Below are 18294 nucleotides of genomic sequence, written 5' to 3' on the forward strand. Positions count from 1 at the left end.
TAGGATAAACATTCATTTGACAATTCTAAAATTCTAAAATTGAATCGTCGGGTCATGAATAAAAACTTGAATAACTCTTTTTGAATAAATACTCATTTTTAGACATTTACCCATAGTTGAAACACTTGAACTTGTAGCACACAAACGAACCAATGGAGAGATACTTTGAGCCACGAGCACATTAAATAGCTCGATTATTTTTCTTTGATGTGGGATCCACACTTGTTTTTAACTATAGGGCTTGCATCAAATACTAACCGAAACCACACGCATCGAACTAGGAATTTGATATGATTAAGGCCTTTTTTTCATTTCGCAACCACATAAACCAATAGCCTACCGGAAATCATTTTCCCATGTTCACCATTTTGAGCCTTGCCCTTCTTTTGCCACCACAATATAACCCTATTCCATCACTTTTTATCCAAAAATCCCAGAATCTATGAGTTTCTAATAGATAAATATGAGTCTAAAAAAGAGAGCATCAAAGCAAAAACATATACATTCTTTGGCTCACACACATTACCCCCCTAGGAATACAATTCTCACATTCCGAAAAAAATCTTATTCAAAATTTTTGAGAAAAAAGGGGGAAGAAAAGAAAAGAAAGAAAAAAATAAATGCTCTCAACTACCCAATAGTGACTTAACGTTTTAGAAACTCAATAACATTCTTAAGCCTCATTTCCATCCTAATCACACCCAACCTTAACCCTTCATTACAACCCAATTAAGCCCTTTTGATCAAATCCTAGTAAGGAGGCATAGTGGTAGAGGTTGGATGACCATGCAAAGCCACAATCGTTATCACTTGTGTTGGAAAATTGAGAGAAAACACCTTACTCCGAACACTTGAACGTAAAGAGTGAATCCTATGTGAGGTGTTTAACGAGTTCATTAAGTATCAACTATTTGAAAAATGTCTCACTAATGGCCAAAAGTATAAATTCAAAAATCATTTAATTACTCAAGGTGTTTATCATCTTTCAGACAGCTCGAAATTATGATCTTCTACATTGTTACTTGAAATGAATCATCCATTTTCACTATGATTTTGAGTCATATTTTCGTTCATTGTGTATGCGATTTTAATGCTTTAGTGTTAATTTTGTAAAATTTCACTTCATTTCACATTTTCACACACTATCATGTGTTTTTAATTTAATTCACGAGTTTTTCTAGCATTTTTTCCACACTCTCACACACCCCACAAGATTGACAATTGTTCTAGTGAGGTACAAGACAAAACAGGGACGCATTCTGAGAAGGGATGAAGAAATGATGAGCAAAACAGTTTTTGGGTATTTTTACATAGGTCTCGGCGAGACCTAATTAGATCAGAGAGAGGTCTCAGTGAGACCTCCCTAGGTCTCGACGAGGCCTAGCAAAATTCACATTATCCGCAGCCATCAGGCACAGGTCTCGATGAGACCTCCTTAGGTCTCGGCGAGACCTGAGAATTTCAGCAAGTTGCAATTCGCGGCGCCTCCTTTCTATGCAAGCCCATACTCTTCCTCAATTTGACTTCTCAAGGACATTTAATGAACCAATTCAGTACTTTGGAGGCTACCAATCATCAAATTCAGATTATCATCTTGAATTGAGCAAAGATTAGCCTATAAATAGACATGAGATGTATGAGGAAATGGACACACTTTTCATATTCATTGTAGCCAAGCTTTGGACAATTGTCTTTCCTTTGTTTTAGTTTGTTTTAAGTAGTTTCTAAGTTCAAATTGATGTTTCTAAGTTATTTCCTTCCAAGTTTTTTAGTTGATTTTTAGTTTTCAGTAAGAATTTCTTCATCTTTTGTATTCCAGCTCTTACTTTCACTAAGTTTCACTTTCTTTCAATTCATTTCAAGTATTACTTCCACAATGACCAATCACTAATTCTTCCCAACTAGGGATGAGGGGAATCTTGCTAATGTTTTGAGTCAAAGTTAGAAGTCTATTTAGTTAAAATACCCGAAAAGAAGTCGTGTTTAAGTAACTATTGGCCCGGTTAGGTAAATAAGAGTCAAGGAATAGAACGAGGTGATCTAAGGTCTTAGCACCAAGTTTCTTTTAGAAATCACCATCTTAAAATCACGAATTTCTATTCAGTGTTTTATTTCAATAGCTTTGATTTGACTCAAACTTAGAAAGTGAACCAGACTCCCTAGTGTTTTACAACATAGTTTTTAACAACAAAAGTTTTTATCGCTATTCAAAACCAACCTTTTCAAATTAATCGTTTAGACTTCAACAACCCGTAGATAGCTAATGCTTGTCCAGAATCTCTGTGGGATCGATCTTTATACGTAAGTATAAAACCAAGCCTTGAATAACATTAACTTGTGATAGGATAAACATTCATTTGACAATTCTAAAATTCTAAAATTGAATCGTCGGGTCATGAATAAAAACTTGAATATCTCTTTTTGAATAAATACTCATTTTTAGAGTTGTCAAAAAAAAAATACTCATTTTTAGACATTTACCCATAGTTGAAACACTTGAACTTGTAGCACACAAACGCACCCATGGAGAGATACTTTGAGCCACGAGCACATTAAATAGCTAGATTATTTTTCTTTGATGTGGGATCCACACTTGTTTTTAACTATAGGGCTTGCATCAAATACTAACCGAAACCACACGCATCGAACTAAGAATTTGATATGATTAAGGCCTTTTTTCATTTCGCCACCACATAAACCAATAGCCTACCCGAAATCATTTTCCCTTGTTCACCATTTTGAGCCTTGCCCTTCTTTTGCCACCACAATATAACCCTATTCCATCACTTTCTATCCAAAAATCCCAGAATCTATGAGTTTCTAATAGATAAATATGAGTCTAAAAAAAAGAGCAGCAAAGCAAAAACATATACATTCTTTGACTCACACACATTACCTCCTAGGAATACAATTCTCACATTCTGAAACAAAAAAGCTTATTCAAAATTTTTGAGAAAAAAAGGGGAAGAAAAGAAAAGAAATAAATAAATAAATGCTCTCAACTACCGAATAGTGACTTAACGTTTTAGAAACTTAATAAGATGCTTAAGCCTCATTTCCATCATAATCACACCAAACCTTAACCCTTCATTACAACCCAATTAAGCCCTTTTTGATCAGATCCTAGTAAGGAGGCATAGTGTTAGAGGTTGGATGATCGTGCAAGCCCACGATAGTTATCACTTGTGTTGGAAAATTGAGAGGAAACACCTTACCCGGAACACTTGAGCGTAAAGAGTGAATCCTATGTGAGGTGTTTAACGAGTTCATTAGGTATCAACTATTTGAAAAATGTCTCACTAATGGCCAAAAGTATAAATTCAAAAATCGTTTAATTACTCAGGGTGTTTATCATCTTTCGGACGGCTCGAAATTATGATCTTCTACATTGTTACTTGAAATGAATCATGTCTCATTGTTGATTTATTTGAGTGCTTGGTCTTCTAGCTTTGTTTTCGGATTTAATTTGCTTGAGGACAAGCAAAAGCTTAAATATTTGTTTTTCATCAATGATTTCATGACTAATAAATTGAATATCCACAATATTTCGAAATATTGTGGATATTTAATTACTTTTAGTTTGCATATATTACATGAGAAATGAAATTTAATAGTCATGGAATCATTGATGAAAAACAAATATAAGATCTTAAAGGGTAAAAATACTAATTAATTGTATTATAATAAATAAAAATATAGAACTAAATAAAAATATAACATAAAAAGTTAATAGGGAAAGAATATAATATAATTAATTTAATTATGATGTTTAGCTTAAATTGTATATATTTTATAAACGTTAAGCCTAAATTGATATTATGTTCACTACACCATATATGGTCTGTTGCAACACGGAACAAGTGTTGGCTAAAGTCGTTATTGTGTTGCTAAAAATGTTTAGGCAACATGTTTTGTCAAAAAAAGGTGTTGCTTTTTCGCTTGTTGCCAAAGATGTATTTGGCAACAGTTTTTCAGATTTTTAGCAACACTGATACAAGTGTTGCTACCGTATTAGTGGCAACACTTTCCTACCCAATGGCAACTGAAATGGAAGTGTTGCCAATTCATAGATTTGGTAACACTATTACCGAATAAAATATAAGGCAACACTTTTAAACTTTCTTGCAACAGGTTTTTTTGCAACATTATTTTTTAGATGCAACTTTTTTATATAGAATTGTAACACTTTTTAATTTAACATTTTTTTTGTTTTAAGCAACTCTTTCGTATATAATTTGCAACATTTTTTAATTTAACACTTTTTTAGCAACTCTTTCATATTATGTTCATAGCAACACTTTTTCTTTGAAAATTTAACAATTTTTTAATGTAAACCATAATATATGCACAATAGTCTTTAAGAGGTGCAACACAAAAAAAATCAAAAGAATTTTTTTAATTTAAATAATAGCATAATAAATCCTTAATGAAGTCATAATGTAATTAACCTATTCTTCAAACTTAGTAGCTTTCTCGTTTTCATTTCAAATACCACCATATATATCCTCAATATCAATGTTGAGATTGGGATTAACTTTATGATCACTGTCAAGCTCTTCCTCACTTTTTGATCCACTTCTTATTTTATTTTCTCTTCCATTTATCTCTAATTAATATGGATTACCAAATAGCAGAGCACAACTTTAGAGCACTATGCAAATGCTTCAGGTGGCTCCACTTTGGTTCCCTCTTCAATCCTGCAAAATATTAACCAAACTCAGCTCTAAATATATACATAAAAATATATTAAAAATTTAATTTCAATATATATATATATATATATATATACCAAATTCATCAAGAGAGCATCATCATAGTAACGAGTTGTAAAGATGCAGTCGTTCTGCCGAAGTTTGTTCCTCCGTGATACTGTAGAAGCATGATTTATGAAACAATATCAGTATATAAATTATTTAAAAGTAAATATGATTATTAGTTGATACCATATAATAGTTGGTTAGAGTTCCATTCTTAGAGAACCATCGAGCAACAGAATATGCAAGATCCTCATGTGGCCTGTGGGAAGGTGGCTCTCCAAATGAATATCTATGCCTGCATTTATCAATCTTATTTTAATTTCTTTGATCCAAGCAAATCATCTATTAATTCACTAAATTAAATAATACTAACTGTGAAGTCCAGTTCTCAGTCCATAGAGAAGGTTTGTTGGGTCTGTTGGGGCCTGCAAAAGTATCCCCATATTGCCTTCCATTGCATGTATTAATCTGCACATTCATTTTGAATCAAAATTATAATATATATATATATAGTTTGTGGGTTGAATTGAAAGAAATAAAAATACCAGAGGATCAGGAGCATCATTCTGCTTGCACATAATCCATGGAACTCCAGTTTTGAGGCGGACACCCAATTTAGCTGCCCAATCAATATATCTAGTTCCTCCTCCTTTAAATACATTTTCCAGATTATTGTACTCATTTTCCACCTGTGCTAATATTATTGGCCCTCCTTGTGGTGCAAATAACTTCTCTTCTTTCATCTTTTTTTATTATCATCTTCATATACCTTTCCATGTAGTACTGCATCCCAACCCAACCCAATTCAATTAATTTCATCACACTTATTTAATCCACAAAATACAAAAGAATAATGCACCTTGAATTGTGTCATTGACTTCTAATTACGTTGACACGTTTTCCATCATCAGCAAATGAAAGAGCAATAAGTCGAACCAATTCCATCAAGGTACCTAAACCATAAACATCCTGTGCATTATAACATATGGTCAAGTCCAACTAAATTTATAAGATAAAGGAGGGGAAGGAAGAATCAGCTCTTCAATCCTTACTACACCTCCTCTTAAATCTTATGATTGACACTAGAAAAATGCAAACCCTTTTGAATCCCCAAGACTGTGTTGGTGACTCTGTTGCTTTCTCTACAGGCATGGGCAATAGTATCCTAACTTTTGTTAAACGACATTGCATGTGTTAAGCATCATGAGAGATAATTTTAAATAATTTTACAATCTGTCCCCACTTGCTTCTAAAAGATAACATAAAACACTGAAGCTCAGTGGCTTGGCTACTATTATTGAAAATCTACAGAAACACTTCTAAAAATCTACAGAACACTTCAAATTGAAAATCTACAGGAGGCATGCTTAAAATTGTACGTAGAAACAGCTTGTAAGTAGAAACACTTCAGATTGTAAAATAATAGCAAAACTGTAAGAGGCATGCTCAAAATTGTAAGTAGAAACAACTTAAAACTGATCTTTCTACTACATTCAAGAACAAATGAAACCATGAATAAAAATACCTGCAAAGCAAGTCCAGCGAGTAAGAGCTAACAGGATGAGGACCAAATGAGTTAAGGCACACATACATGCTTCATTGCGTCCACTGCGGAAAAGACCCCCTAACATTGGCTTGTATATACACAATTAGTGTTAAAGATACCAATTGAAGTACCAAGTGAAAAAGCTATTTCTACCTTTTCTTCTAGATTTTGTGTTTGGGTTAAATTGGTCTAAACCAAATGCTAAATAACACGGCTTAACACCTCATACTCCTATTATCATTAGCACAAAACCTGCCCCAAGGAATGCTAATTGCCCTACAATTGCCTGTTTGACTTTGTTTGCACATGGAGGAGGATGTAGCTTTGGGACTGCAGCAGTTAGTTATATAACAAGAAATCCCTTCAACCAAAATGTAGAAATGAGTAAATCATAAAATTCAGATCCTAGACATTCTTTTCCCTAGATTTTCACTTCTGCTGATTGAAACTGAAAATCCTGAAGATTTTCACTTCTAGCAGCTTCAATCATGTTTATCCTTTCACGTCCTTACTAGTACCTATATTATAGAGAACGGAAGAGGAGAACTACCATATAAAAACAACTAGTTCATTCATTTTGTCATCCCAAATCCTGTAATTGATTCCCATGCCTATTAATTTAATAATCTTCCTCACTACAAATGGCACATTTTTTCCATGATAAACAACTCATATATTCCCTATATTGTAGGTGTCAGATTCACTATAGAATATAGTTAGTGTGATAGGGGAAAAATCGGTTGAAATTGAATCTGCAGCAAAGTCATAACTTTCTTTTCCTCGTCGATTCCAGTAGATAGAAGAAAGTAAGGAAGAATAGAATGGGAAGAGGGGAAGGCAGTTTCTCAACTATCAGGTTTAGAGCACAAGTCAAGTTCATAATAGGCGAGCAATTGCAAATATGGTTTAGCAATTTACTAGGGTCTTCTTCTCCAAGACTTGATGCCTTATCTGCTTATTGAGCTTAGAACTTCTTTCAAACTATTTGCGTGAAGCATTTGTTTGGTTTTCCACTGCTACCTATGCTACCTTTAAAGGTATGGCTACTTTCCGGGTTCCTGCCGAATGAAACTCCTTTCCTAAAGCCCCTCCTTCGCCAACTCATTCCTTTGGTTTGGAAGTGAGACAGATGATGGGAAAGGCAAGTCCCTCATAATCACAACAATAAGAATAATGAGAATAATCAAACGAGTAGAGGGCAATTTTACTCTTTGCCTTGATTCCGTATTTCAGTGAGGGTAATAAGCTCTTTCCCTATTTTTTTGACCTTGCTAACCTCTGGGCAATTTTTATGTAAAGATCCTAATTGACAAAAGGGATATTTCCGCACTCATTTCAGATCATAGAGGTTGGGCTTCATTGGAACAACCTTCTCCCTCCCTTCTCCCTCCTTTCCAACGATTAAACTACTGAACAGTATATCATGGAAAATCACCACATACAACCCTAAACAAAGAAATTCTTTGGTAATTAACAACAAATGCTTCAATTTCTCGCAACGGGTATTATCACTAGATACACAGTAACAACATAAAATTGGACGGGTTTCAATATGATGTCGAAGAGATAATGCAAAATTTTCTTATCAAACTAATTGTGTTAAACAAAGAAAGAGATGGAATTGTGAGGCTTACCAACGGGGTTTGAAAGGAAATTGAAAACCATATGAATGGTTTTGACATTGTGGAAGCCGCCAGAAAGTAGGTTGATGAAGAGGTTCGGGTTCCTCGAAGCTCCAATGGGGAGGGTAGTGCGGCTGAGACGCTAGATTGGGAATAAGAAATTGGGAATGAGAAAGGAAATTGGGAATAAGAAAGGATGGAGGGAACCACGAAAAATTAGGGAAAAGTAAAGCGGAAAAGTTAGGGAACCATGAAATCAGGGGAAAGTAAAGCGGGAAAGTTAAATATTATGGGGAAAACTATTTGGAGAGATTCATTGACCATAAAAAAAGTGTAATTAATATTAAGGTAAAATAATACTATTCTGTCCCGAATTCCCTGTCCCATTCCCTGTCCCCCATTCAATTTTTGACACGTGTCCCTTTTATCTTACTTTATTGCTACTAACTATGGTTAGATATACTTAACTTTGGTTAAAGTGTAGTTAAAGGGACACGTGTCAAAAATTGAATGGGGACAGGGAATGGGACAGGGAATTCGGGACAGAAGATTTTTTTCCAGGTTTGAGATACTTTAGAAATTTTGACTAGTCAAACCATTAATATTGGTGTTTGGTAAAGAGAAGTTTCAAAGAGTTTATTGGGTCCAAAAAGTTAATTTTGAAAAAGCTCATTTTATGAACTTTTTCAATTGTCTCATCTCTTTTTATGGACATTTTTACCCCTAATTAATACTCTTTAATTCCAAATAAATATTTTTATCATGTCTTTATTTGTCATTTTACACAAACAGCTATTAGTAATCAGCTAAATTTTACCAAACAAATTTACATAATTCGCTAGTCAAATCAGCTAACCAAAAGATAATCAGCTAACAGCTAATGTAATCAGTTATCAGCTAACAACTAATTGCCAAGCAAGGCCATAATGTATTCTCATTGAAATTGTTGAAAATATGCTTCTAATGAGATTATTGTATTATTCTCGTTATTTTTTTCTCACTGAAACCTAATTTTCTTGTAGTGTGTCATTTATAATAATGTCTGACATTGACCAAATTTGTAAATGTTATGGATAAAATTTCTCTTGACTACCAATATTAAGGGTAAAATTGCACAATTTTAGACGTTAGGAGTAAAATTGTTTCTGACCGTAAACATTAGAGGTATTTTTGCACCTTATCCATTTTTTTCCTCATATACAAAACATACTACATAATAAAGTGTTTCAATTTTTTGCATTTCTCTTGCAACACTTTATAAATAGTGTTCGAAAATACCATAGTAAAGTTAGTTTAACATATCTTTGGCAACACTTTTTTAACAATGTTGCAATAGATCGAATTTAATCCTATATATTGCAACACTTTAGTGGCAACACATGTGTTAAGCCTATATTGTTACTATTTTGAACGTTGAGCCTAAATTGGTACTTGTTTTACTTTTATAAAATAGGATAAAGAGTTGATCGAAAAGGATGGTTTCAAACCATTGACTTCACAAAACCAATTGCTCCTGGTAACTGAATAAGCTGCCTTTTTCATGAAAAGAAATTCGTAGGCCATTCAAAAATGATAACGGAATAGAAGACTTTTCCGAGTTGCTATCCTGATAAGGATTTGATTCCCCCTTCTAATATCATCTAAGGTTGAACCTATCATGTCCTCCCTGCATCTGAAGTGAGAGCAAATGCTGTTGAAAGGTATATAACATCTGGGCTCTTAATATAAATAAATAAAATTTGGGGGATAAAAAAAAAATAAATAAATAATAATAAAGAGAGGAGGGAACAGCTCCTACACCTCACTCTTCACTCTCCATTTTTATCATTTCTTATTCTCTCTTCATTTATCATTTATCTAGATCTTTCTTTCCTCTCTTCCATTACCACCATCATATTTCATCCTTATCTCCATCAATCTTCCTCACAATCAGTCAATCTTCCTCACAATCAGTTTATTCTTCACTTTGCACTTACTAATTCCTCCCAAACAAGCCAAAACATCTATCAATTTCTGAAATTTAGAGCTAAATTTCAAGTTTTGGGTATTATGGATTTCAACCTTCAAAGGCTCGATTCGGACAAACCGTAAGGAGTTAAGCTACGAAACCACCACCATTGAACTCGTGTCGACGAGGAGAGTTTCCAGCAGGGATTCACGCCGGCGACACTCCGGCGACCGGTGAGTTTCTCCGGCGAAGGTATATCCGGCCGAATTTTAGGTTGATTTTGTATAGTAAATTTTAGAGTTCGGGCGTGACAATTTAAATTAATTACCCACTTATAATTCTAATTCACCAAAAAAATGCTAAAATGTATGCTTAAGTCCTCAATTTTCTTAACCTCATATATTATCTAACTTCACCTAATCCTGAGGTTACCTAAATATGAATTTCTATATTAAATTCCTAAACTATAAACTTGAAAAATTCATAGTAATTAATCTGTTGAGAATCTAACAAAAAGTCAAGAATTAATCTTTCTCAAAATAATATATAGAGCGTGGTAAAAATAATTTCGGCCGAAAATACCTTCGCCGGAGAAACTCGCCGGTCGCCGGAGTGACGCCGGCGTGAATCCGGTGACTGCTGGAAACTCTCCTCGCCGACACGAGTGAGGTGTAGGAGTTGTTCCCACCTCTCTTTATTATTATTTATTTATTTTTTTTTATCCCCCAAATTTTATTTATTTATATTAAGAGCCCAGATGTTATATACCTTTCAACAACATTTGCTCTCACTTCAGATGCAGGGAGGACATGATAGGTTCAACCTTAGATGATATTAGAAGGGGGAATCAAATCCTTATCATGATAGCAACTCGGAAAAGTATTCTATTATAGGCTTAACACATGTGTTGCCACTAAAGTGAGGTGTAAGAGTTGTTCCCTCCTCTCTTTATTATTATTATTTTTTTTTTATCTCCCAAATTTTATTTATTTACATTAAGAGCCCAGATGTTATAACTCTTCCCCCGTAAAAGTAAATCTCGTCCCGAGATTTACATCTCCAATGGTGGAATAAGATGTGGGTACTTCGAACGCATGTCTTGCTCTCTCTCCCAAGTTGCCTCTTCTCTAGAATGGTTTCTCCACAAGACTTTTACCAATGGTATAACCTTATTCCTTAAGATAACTCGGGTGGTAAAGCCAATTGATATGCCACTGGTCCAATTCTTTCTAGAACTTCATATGGACCAATAAATCTTGGGCTTAATTTCCCTCGTTTCCCGAAGCGCAACACTCCTTTCCAAGGTGAAATCTTTAGAAAAACTTTAACTCTTTTGCCGGACTTGAGCCACTTTCAACCTGTTTCGGATTATCTGGACTTTATCAACAGTTAACTGCATGATCTCAGGACCAATTAGTTTCCTTTCCACAGCTTTATCCCAACATACCGGTGTTCTACACTTTCTTCCATACAACGCCTCATAAGGAGCCATCCCCAAACTGCTATGGAAACTATTATTATAGGCAAACTCCATCAACGGCAAATGACTGTCCCAACTACCCTTGAACTCCATAACACAAGCCCTTAACATGTCCTCTAAGGTCTGAATGGTACGTTCTGACTGTCCATCTGTTTGCGGGTGAAAAGAAGTACTAAACTTTAATTTAGTCCCCATGGCACGATGCAAACTATGCCAAAACTGGGATGTAAAGCGAGGATCCCTATCAGACACAATGGAAATAGGAATGCCATGTAATCTGACAATCTCACTAACATAAAATTCTGCAAGTTTATCCAGGGAGTAGTCCATCCTAATGGGTAAAAAGTGGGCTGATTTGGTCAATCTATCAACTATGACTCCATGGTCATGTGTTCCCATTTCCATTCAGGAATACGGAGTGGTTGAAGAAGACCTGATGGACGCTGGTGTTCTTCTTTGACTTGTTGACACACCAAACATTTGGCCACAAACTCTGCTATATCTTTCTTCATTCCTTGCCACCAATAATTCTCCCTCAGAGTTCGATACATCTTAGTACTTCCAGGATGTAAAGCATAAGCTGAACAATGAGCTTCTTCCATGATCTCTCTTTTTAATGCTTCCACATTGGGTACACATAATCTCTCACCCTTCATTAGTGTCCCATCATCACGAAGAGAATAATCAGTGCGGTCACCACCTTTCACCTTTTTAACAATTTTGTCAAACTTCTCATCTTGTAGTTGAGCTTCTCGTATCCTATCCACCAAAACAGGCCTTACTCTGAGTGTTGCTATCAATGCTCCAGAATGATTCATCTCCAACTCCACACCTAAGGCACGCAAATCTATTAACAAAGGAAGCCGTATTGTCTTCACATATGCCAATTTTCCATAAGACTTTCGACTAAGAGCATCAGCCACAACATTAGCTTTACCCGGATGGTATTCAATTGTGAGATCATAATCTTTCAACAAATCCACCCATCTTCTTTGCCCGAGGTTCAATTCTTTCTATGAGAGCAAGTACTTCAAACCTGTTAGATTTTCACAGATCACAAGGCAAAAACCACAGCTGCAAGCTCTAGGTCATGTGTTGGATAATTCATTTCATGAGGCCGAAGTTGCCTTGAAGCATATGCCACTACTTTCCCATTTTGCATCAGAACACATCCCAATCCTTTTCTTGAAGCATCACTATACACCACATATCCACAATTACTAGTCGGAAGAGTAAGAACAGGGGCTGAAGTTAAACAAGCTTTAAGCTTTTCAAAGCTTTCTTGACATTCATCACTCCATTCAAACTTGACATTCTTTCTCAACAATTTAGTCAGGGGGGCTGCAATGATGGAAAAATCCTTCACAAAACGACGATAATAACCCGCTAAACCCAAGAAACTTCGCACTTCTGTAGGACTAGTTGGTGGTTCCCATTTAACAACTGCTTCAACCTTGTTAGGATCAACAAAAACTCCCTCCGCTGAAATGACATGGCCTAAGAAGATCACTTGGTCTAACCAAAATTCACATTTGCTGAGTTTCGCGTACAACTGCTTGGCTCTCAAGGTTTGCAACACCAGTCTTAGATGGTCCTCATGTTCTTCCTTACTTTTGGAGTAAACCAGAATGTCATCGATAAATACAATCACAAAGTGAATCTAGGTAAGGCTTGAACACTCGATGCATTAGATCCATGAAAGCAGTAGGAGCATTTGTAAGTCCGAATGGCATAACAAGGAATTCGAAATGTCCATACCGGGTTCGAAAGGCTATCTTTGATATATCTATCTCCTTAATCTTCAACTGATGATACCCCGATCTTAAATCTGTCTTGGAGAACACTTTGGCACCTTGCAACTGATCAAACAAGTCATCAATACGAGGTAATGGGTATTTATTTCGAATTGTAACTTTGTTTAGTTGGCGGTAATCGATGCACAATCTCATAGACCCATCTGTCTTCTTCACAAACAACACCGGAGCTCCCTAGGGTGAAACACTAGGCCGAATAAAACCCTTATCTAGTAGCTCTTGCAATTGTACCTTCAATTCTTTCAATTCTGCTAGAGCCATTCGATACGGAGCTTGAGAGATAGGAGCAATTCCTAGTTGTACGTCAATAGAGAATTCAATTTCTCTATGTGGAAGAAGACCAGGAAGATCATTTGGTAACACATCAGGAAATTCTTGAACAATTGGAATATTTTCCAACTTTGGCCCTTCTTGCTTTTTGTCAATGACATAAGCCAAGTATGCTTGGCAGTGCTTCCTAAGTAGCCTTATTGCTTTTATAGCAGATATCACACTTGATGGAAGAACTCGTCGTTCCCCATGGAAAGTGAGTTTAGGATTCCCTGGCGGACGGAAAACTACGAATTTCTCATAACAATCTACAACGGCATGGTGGCGAGCTAACCAATCCATTCCCAAAATGACATCAAATTCTCGAATGGCCAAAGGTACTAAATCTGCCAATAATTCATGGTCCCCTATCTTAACATTGCAATCTCTATACACATGCTCACACAACATAGAATCTCCAACTGGAGTACAAACTACCAAAACCACATCCAAAAGCTCTAGTTGTTTATCAATATTCATGGAAAATGTATGTGACATAAAAGAATGTGTAGCTCCTGCATCAATAAGAATATAAGCATCTCTACCAAGGATAGATAATGTACCCGTGACTACTTCAGGAGAGGCCAAAGCTTCTTGTTGGGTCATGGCAAACGCCTGAGATTGAGTGGTAGGTCTCCCTAATGGTGCATTTGGCTTGGGTTGAGATGAAACATTCTCCACTATGGTACCTACCACATGTAGCACATTGAGGTCTATTTTGTTGATAAGACCTTTGTTCTCCACCTTGCCTCGATTTTTGAATCTCACTCGAGCTAGTAACTGGCTTTCTTACTGAACCCTGACTCATTTGTAGACCTTCTCCCCTTTCCTTAAACAACTTCTCAACTCTTTTGGCTTCAGCTACAAGTGACAAAAAGGTATCTCCACCACGGAATGGAACTTGTAAACGAAATTGCACATTCAGACCGATGTGAAACCTCTCACATTTTTCCTTGTCATTAGTAATCAAGTGAGAAACAAATTTGTAGCAATCTTCAAACTTGTCCACATACTCTGTCACTGACATTCTTTCTTGCTTCAGGGTGAAAAACAGATTTTTCTTTTCCCTTTTATAGTCTTCATGCACAAATGCTTTGTTAAATTCATTCACAAAGTCATTCCAAGTCCAATTACCACCATAAAGACCCTGTACTCGATCATACCAATTCTCTGCTACTCCAGTAAGGAACATTCGAGCATAGCCCGCTTTATCCCAATCAGAAATATTAGATAAAAGCCCATAAGCCTTTGTTAGTTTCTTCAACCAATCATCTCCTTCCTCAAAATCTGCAGAACCCCCAAAATCAATAGCTCCCAACTGACGACAATGTTTCACAATGTCCCAAGGCTTATTTTTCATATTGTTGTTGTTGTTGTTGCAAGCTTGCATAGCAGTCACAACCGCCTGAGTAATAGTGGCTACGAGATTCACATCCACTTGAGGAGCCACAGGTGCACCAACTGTAGGATTTGGTTGTCTATGTTACGGACTAGGAACACGATTTTCTGGTTGTGCATTTTCCAATGAGGCAGCATCATCAACTAACTCATTTTCTATCTCATGTTCATCTACCTCTTCTTCTAGAGGTTCAACTCGGGGATTCCTACGAGGTTGGCCAAAATTCCCTAACCTACCAGTCCTTGCTCTTCCTCTAGTGGTACGACGACCCCTTGCTCTAGTTCGGGGTGGCATTTTCCTATAAAATAACCAACACAATATGTTATTAGAATATTGTATATACACCTAATAGATATTGATAACCTATACAATCAATAGTGTACCATGTCAACTCATCATTTATTCTGGGTAATTATATGCAAATGAAAATGCTTGTTTCATGCATGACTATGCATTTATGAATTTGATAAAAATGACTTATGACTTAAAACTTATGCAATGACTCTTCCCACCCCAAATGACATGTTATTCCGAGTCTGCAGAATCTAAAACCTAGGCTCTGATACCATTTAAATTGTCACGCCCGAACTCTAAAATTTACTATACAAAATCAACCTAAAATCCGGCAGCATTTCCCCTAAAATATGAATAACCCAAATTTTTTTTATACCTATCAAAAGAAGTCACCAATCTATCCACACACACACACATATATATATATATATATATATATGTCTAATATCATCCTATTCAACAAGGTACCAAATGAGAAATACACACACAACACGCGCTCACACACACATGTAACTCTAAACATAGGGTATGCCAAAATATGTTATTTACTAGCCAGATGCATCGCATGAAACATAAAGGGCGGTCCGGTGCACTACGCGTCCCCGCTAAGCTAGGGTTCGGAGAGGGATCCCATCACAAGGATCTACTAGGGGCAAGCCTTCCCCTGCCAATTTTTTTGGCAAGAGGCCGCTCCTAAGACTTGAACCCGTGACCTCTCGGTCACACAACAACAACAATGTTTACCGTTGCGCCAATGCTGACCCTTTGAATCGACCATTTTAGACAAAATACGTATTTCTTTTCTTTTGTATGATAGTTGTACAAAAATTGGGCGAAGAAAAATCCATGCACCAAATATCATGAGTTGAATTTGGAAGGTCAGAGGTTAATGCTATGAACCCTATAGGTGGCCTATATATTATAATTGAATTATAGCACATACATAATTCTACAATCTATCACGATTCAGAAAGACATTTCTTTCTTAGTGCATTTAAACTACCTACATGCAGAAAGCAAATTCCGAAATACCATAAAAGGAGATGTTGTAAACCAATGAAATTCACCATTAGATCAGATTGGTAGACAATTTCATGTCAATAATGAAAGCAAAATACTTACCAATTCTCCAAGGAAAAGAAACCATTAGGCTTAATAATCCCTCCATCCAGTGAAATTGCTCCATCACTTATAAGTGGGAGAGCAAGTAGCATCTCCTCCCTACTTTTGTAAACTTGCAGGCAAGAAAAGAGGCTGTAAATAGAGTCTCTCTGAGGCCATAGACATCAGATACATACAACAAATTCATGTTAACAGCGAAACCAATAAATCCAGGTGGGCACTCGCCATTAGGCAATTTCGGCCGTAGAAGATCAAGCCTTCTTTGAGGGTCATCATCCACAAATTCACCACAGTAAGGTCTACAAGGGAAAAAAAGTTTGTAATTCAAGAGCTGAATTCCAAACAGCAATAAAGAAAAGAAAGATATACATGCCTTAAATTTTCGAGACAAATGACAAGAAATCGATCATCCAGAGTCCGTCTGATAGTAGTACCAAAGCCTCTAATTCCAGAATCACTATTTATATGGCCTTCCTTGTCATAAGTTTCAAGAGCTTTAACACCTTCGTAAGTCTTGCAAACAATTCCTAGCATTATCTGTACTCCTAAGTACTCTGAAAGAAGCCTGCAATAAGAAAGAATAAGTATAAGTAGATTGAAAACAGTGCAGATAACTAACAACAACTGCATTATCATGCAGCTCTTTAAACCAAAGATCAGTGTGGCAGTAAGTACGGAGGCATTTCACTGATTCAAAATAATAAGAGCTCTTGGAATTGTGGAGTACATAAATTAACTGACTACATTGGAACCAGGAACAGTATGCTGTATTAGCAAGGAAACTAATCATAAGACTTATTTCATAGAAGAGGAAGAATCTACATGTTAGATAGATAGTAAATATCAATAGCAGATAAAATGCAACTTCAAACTAAAATGGTCCATTACGTGTTAGCCATGTCCAAAATTCAAAATTTTTAATATTTTGGGCCTATTAGGTACTCTCTAGATTTACATTCTAATTTTTTTTTGGGTCTGTTAGGCCTCTCTAAATCCAAATTTTTAATTTTTTTGGCATGTTATGTCTCCTTAAATCCAAATTGTTAAATTTTTTTGGCCTGGTAGGCCCTCTGAAATCAAAATTTTTAAGTTTTTTACATGTTCAGGCCTCCCTAAATCCAATTTACTTTTTACATGTTAAGACTATTAAACGAAATCTCAATTTGACCAAGTTCGATTTAGCAAAAAAATTTTTTGCAAGCGCACTGGTAAAATCGGCCCCCTAACCGAGTAATCATGTATTGGCCACTGTTTATGGCATTTTAGAAAAAACTTGCTTGACCGGTATTTAACTAACAATGACCTTATAAATATCAATTATGTTTAAGAAATTTAGTTTATTACTAACAAAATTATAAAAAATTTGTTAAAATCTTAAAACTAAATCTTCCACATATAAGTTAATCTGTCTAAAATATGTACTGTATTCTTAATATAATAACAAAAAGTGTATGAAACTGCTACAATTTATTGATATACTTGTTTGGAAGCACCTATGTGACAGTTAAACAAACTTCAATAAATAAATAAGTACGCAAATATTTCGATTCTAATTTGACCATAGTCCAATTTCGATTCATGGCCTCAAACTTATCTACATGAAATCTAATCCAGCTTCATTCTCAACATGATAATTTATTTTCTTTTTTGAGGAACACGCAAGAGAAGAGAGTTTGGTCCCATTGTCTTTCACCAAACTGATCCAGGAAGCAGTTATCCTCTAAATTCAATGACTATGTGGCTTTTTTGACATTCTGAGTCAAAAATTTGTTCTTTACCGTGTAGTCTTCTAAGACTTGGCTGCATAATTTATTAAAGATTTTGGGCCTGTTTGTTTTACCTACTGTTTGCTGTTGCTGTTTGCTGTTACGGTTTGCTGTTTGCTGTTACGGTTTGCTCTTGCTATTTGCTACGGTTTGCTGTTCGCTGTTGGAAAAGGGTGCTTTTTCAAAAAGCAGAGATTCTCTGCTTTTATAAAAGGCTGCTTTTCGGGTGTAAAAGAC

The 18294-nt window shown here is 35.7% G+C and overlaps 1 protein-coding gene across 1 annotated transcript; it reads right to left on the minus strand.

Moving 5' to 3' along the window:
* Positions 1-4651: 4651 nt before the first annotated feature.
* Positions 4652-5877, minus strand: LOC136222057 (beta-galactosidase 11-like). The gene is made up of 6 exons (XM_066009534.1): positions 5617-5877; positions 5303-5540; positions 5131-5225; positions 4944-5052; positions 4790-4869; positions 4652-4697 (listed from the first exon to the last, which is right to left on the minus strand). Exons 2-5 carry the CDS (start codon positions 5498-5500, stop codon positions 4798-4800), a joined length of 474 nt encoding a protein of 157 aa, XP_065865606.1. The 5' UTR covers positions 5501-5540; positions 5617-5877; the 3' UTR covers positions 4652-4697; positions 4790-4797.
* Between the last annotated feature and the right edge of the window lie 12417 nt (positions 5878-18294).

The sequence above is a fragment of the Euphorbia lathyris genome, chromosome 3 (genome assembly GCF_963576675.1).
Source record: "Euphorbia lathyris chromosome 3, ddEupLath1.1, whole genome shotgun sequence".
In the NCBI taxonomy this organism is placed as follows: domain Eukaryota; kingdom Viridiplantae; phylum Streptophyta; class Magnoliopsida; order Malpighiales; family Euphorbiaceae; genus Euphorbia; species Euphorbia lathyris.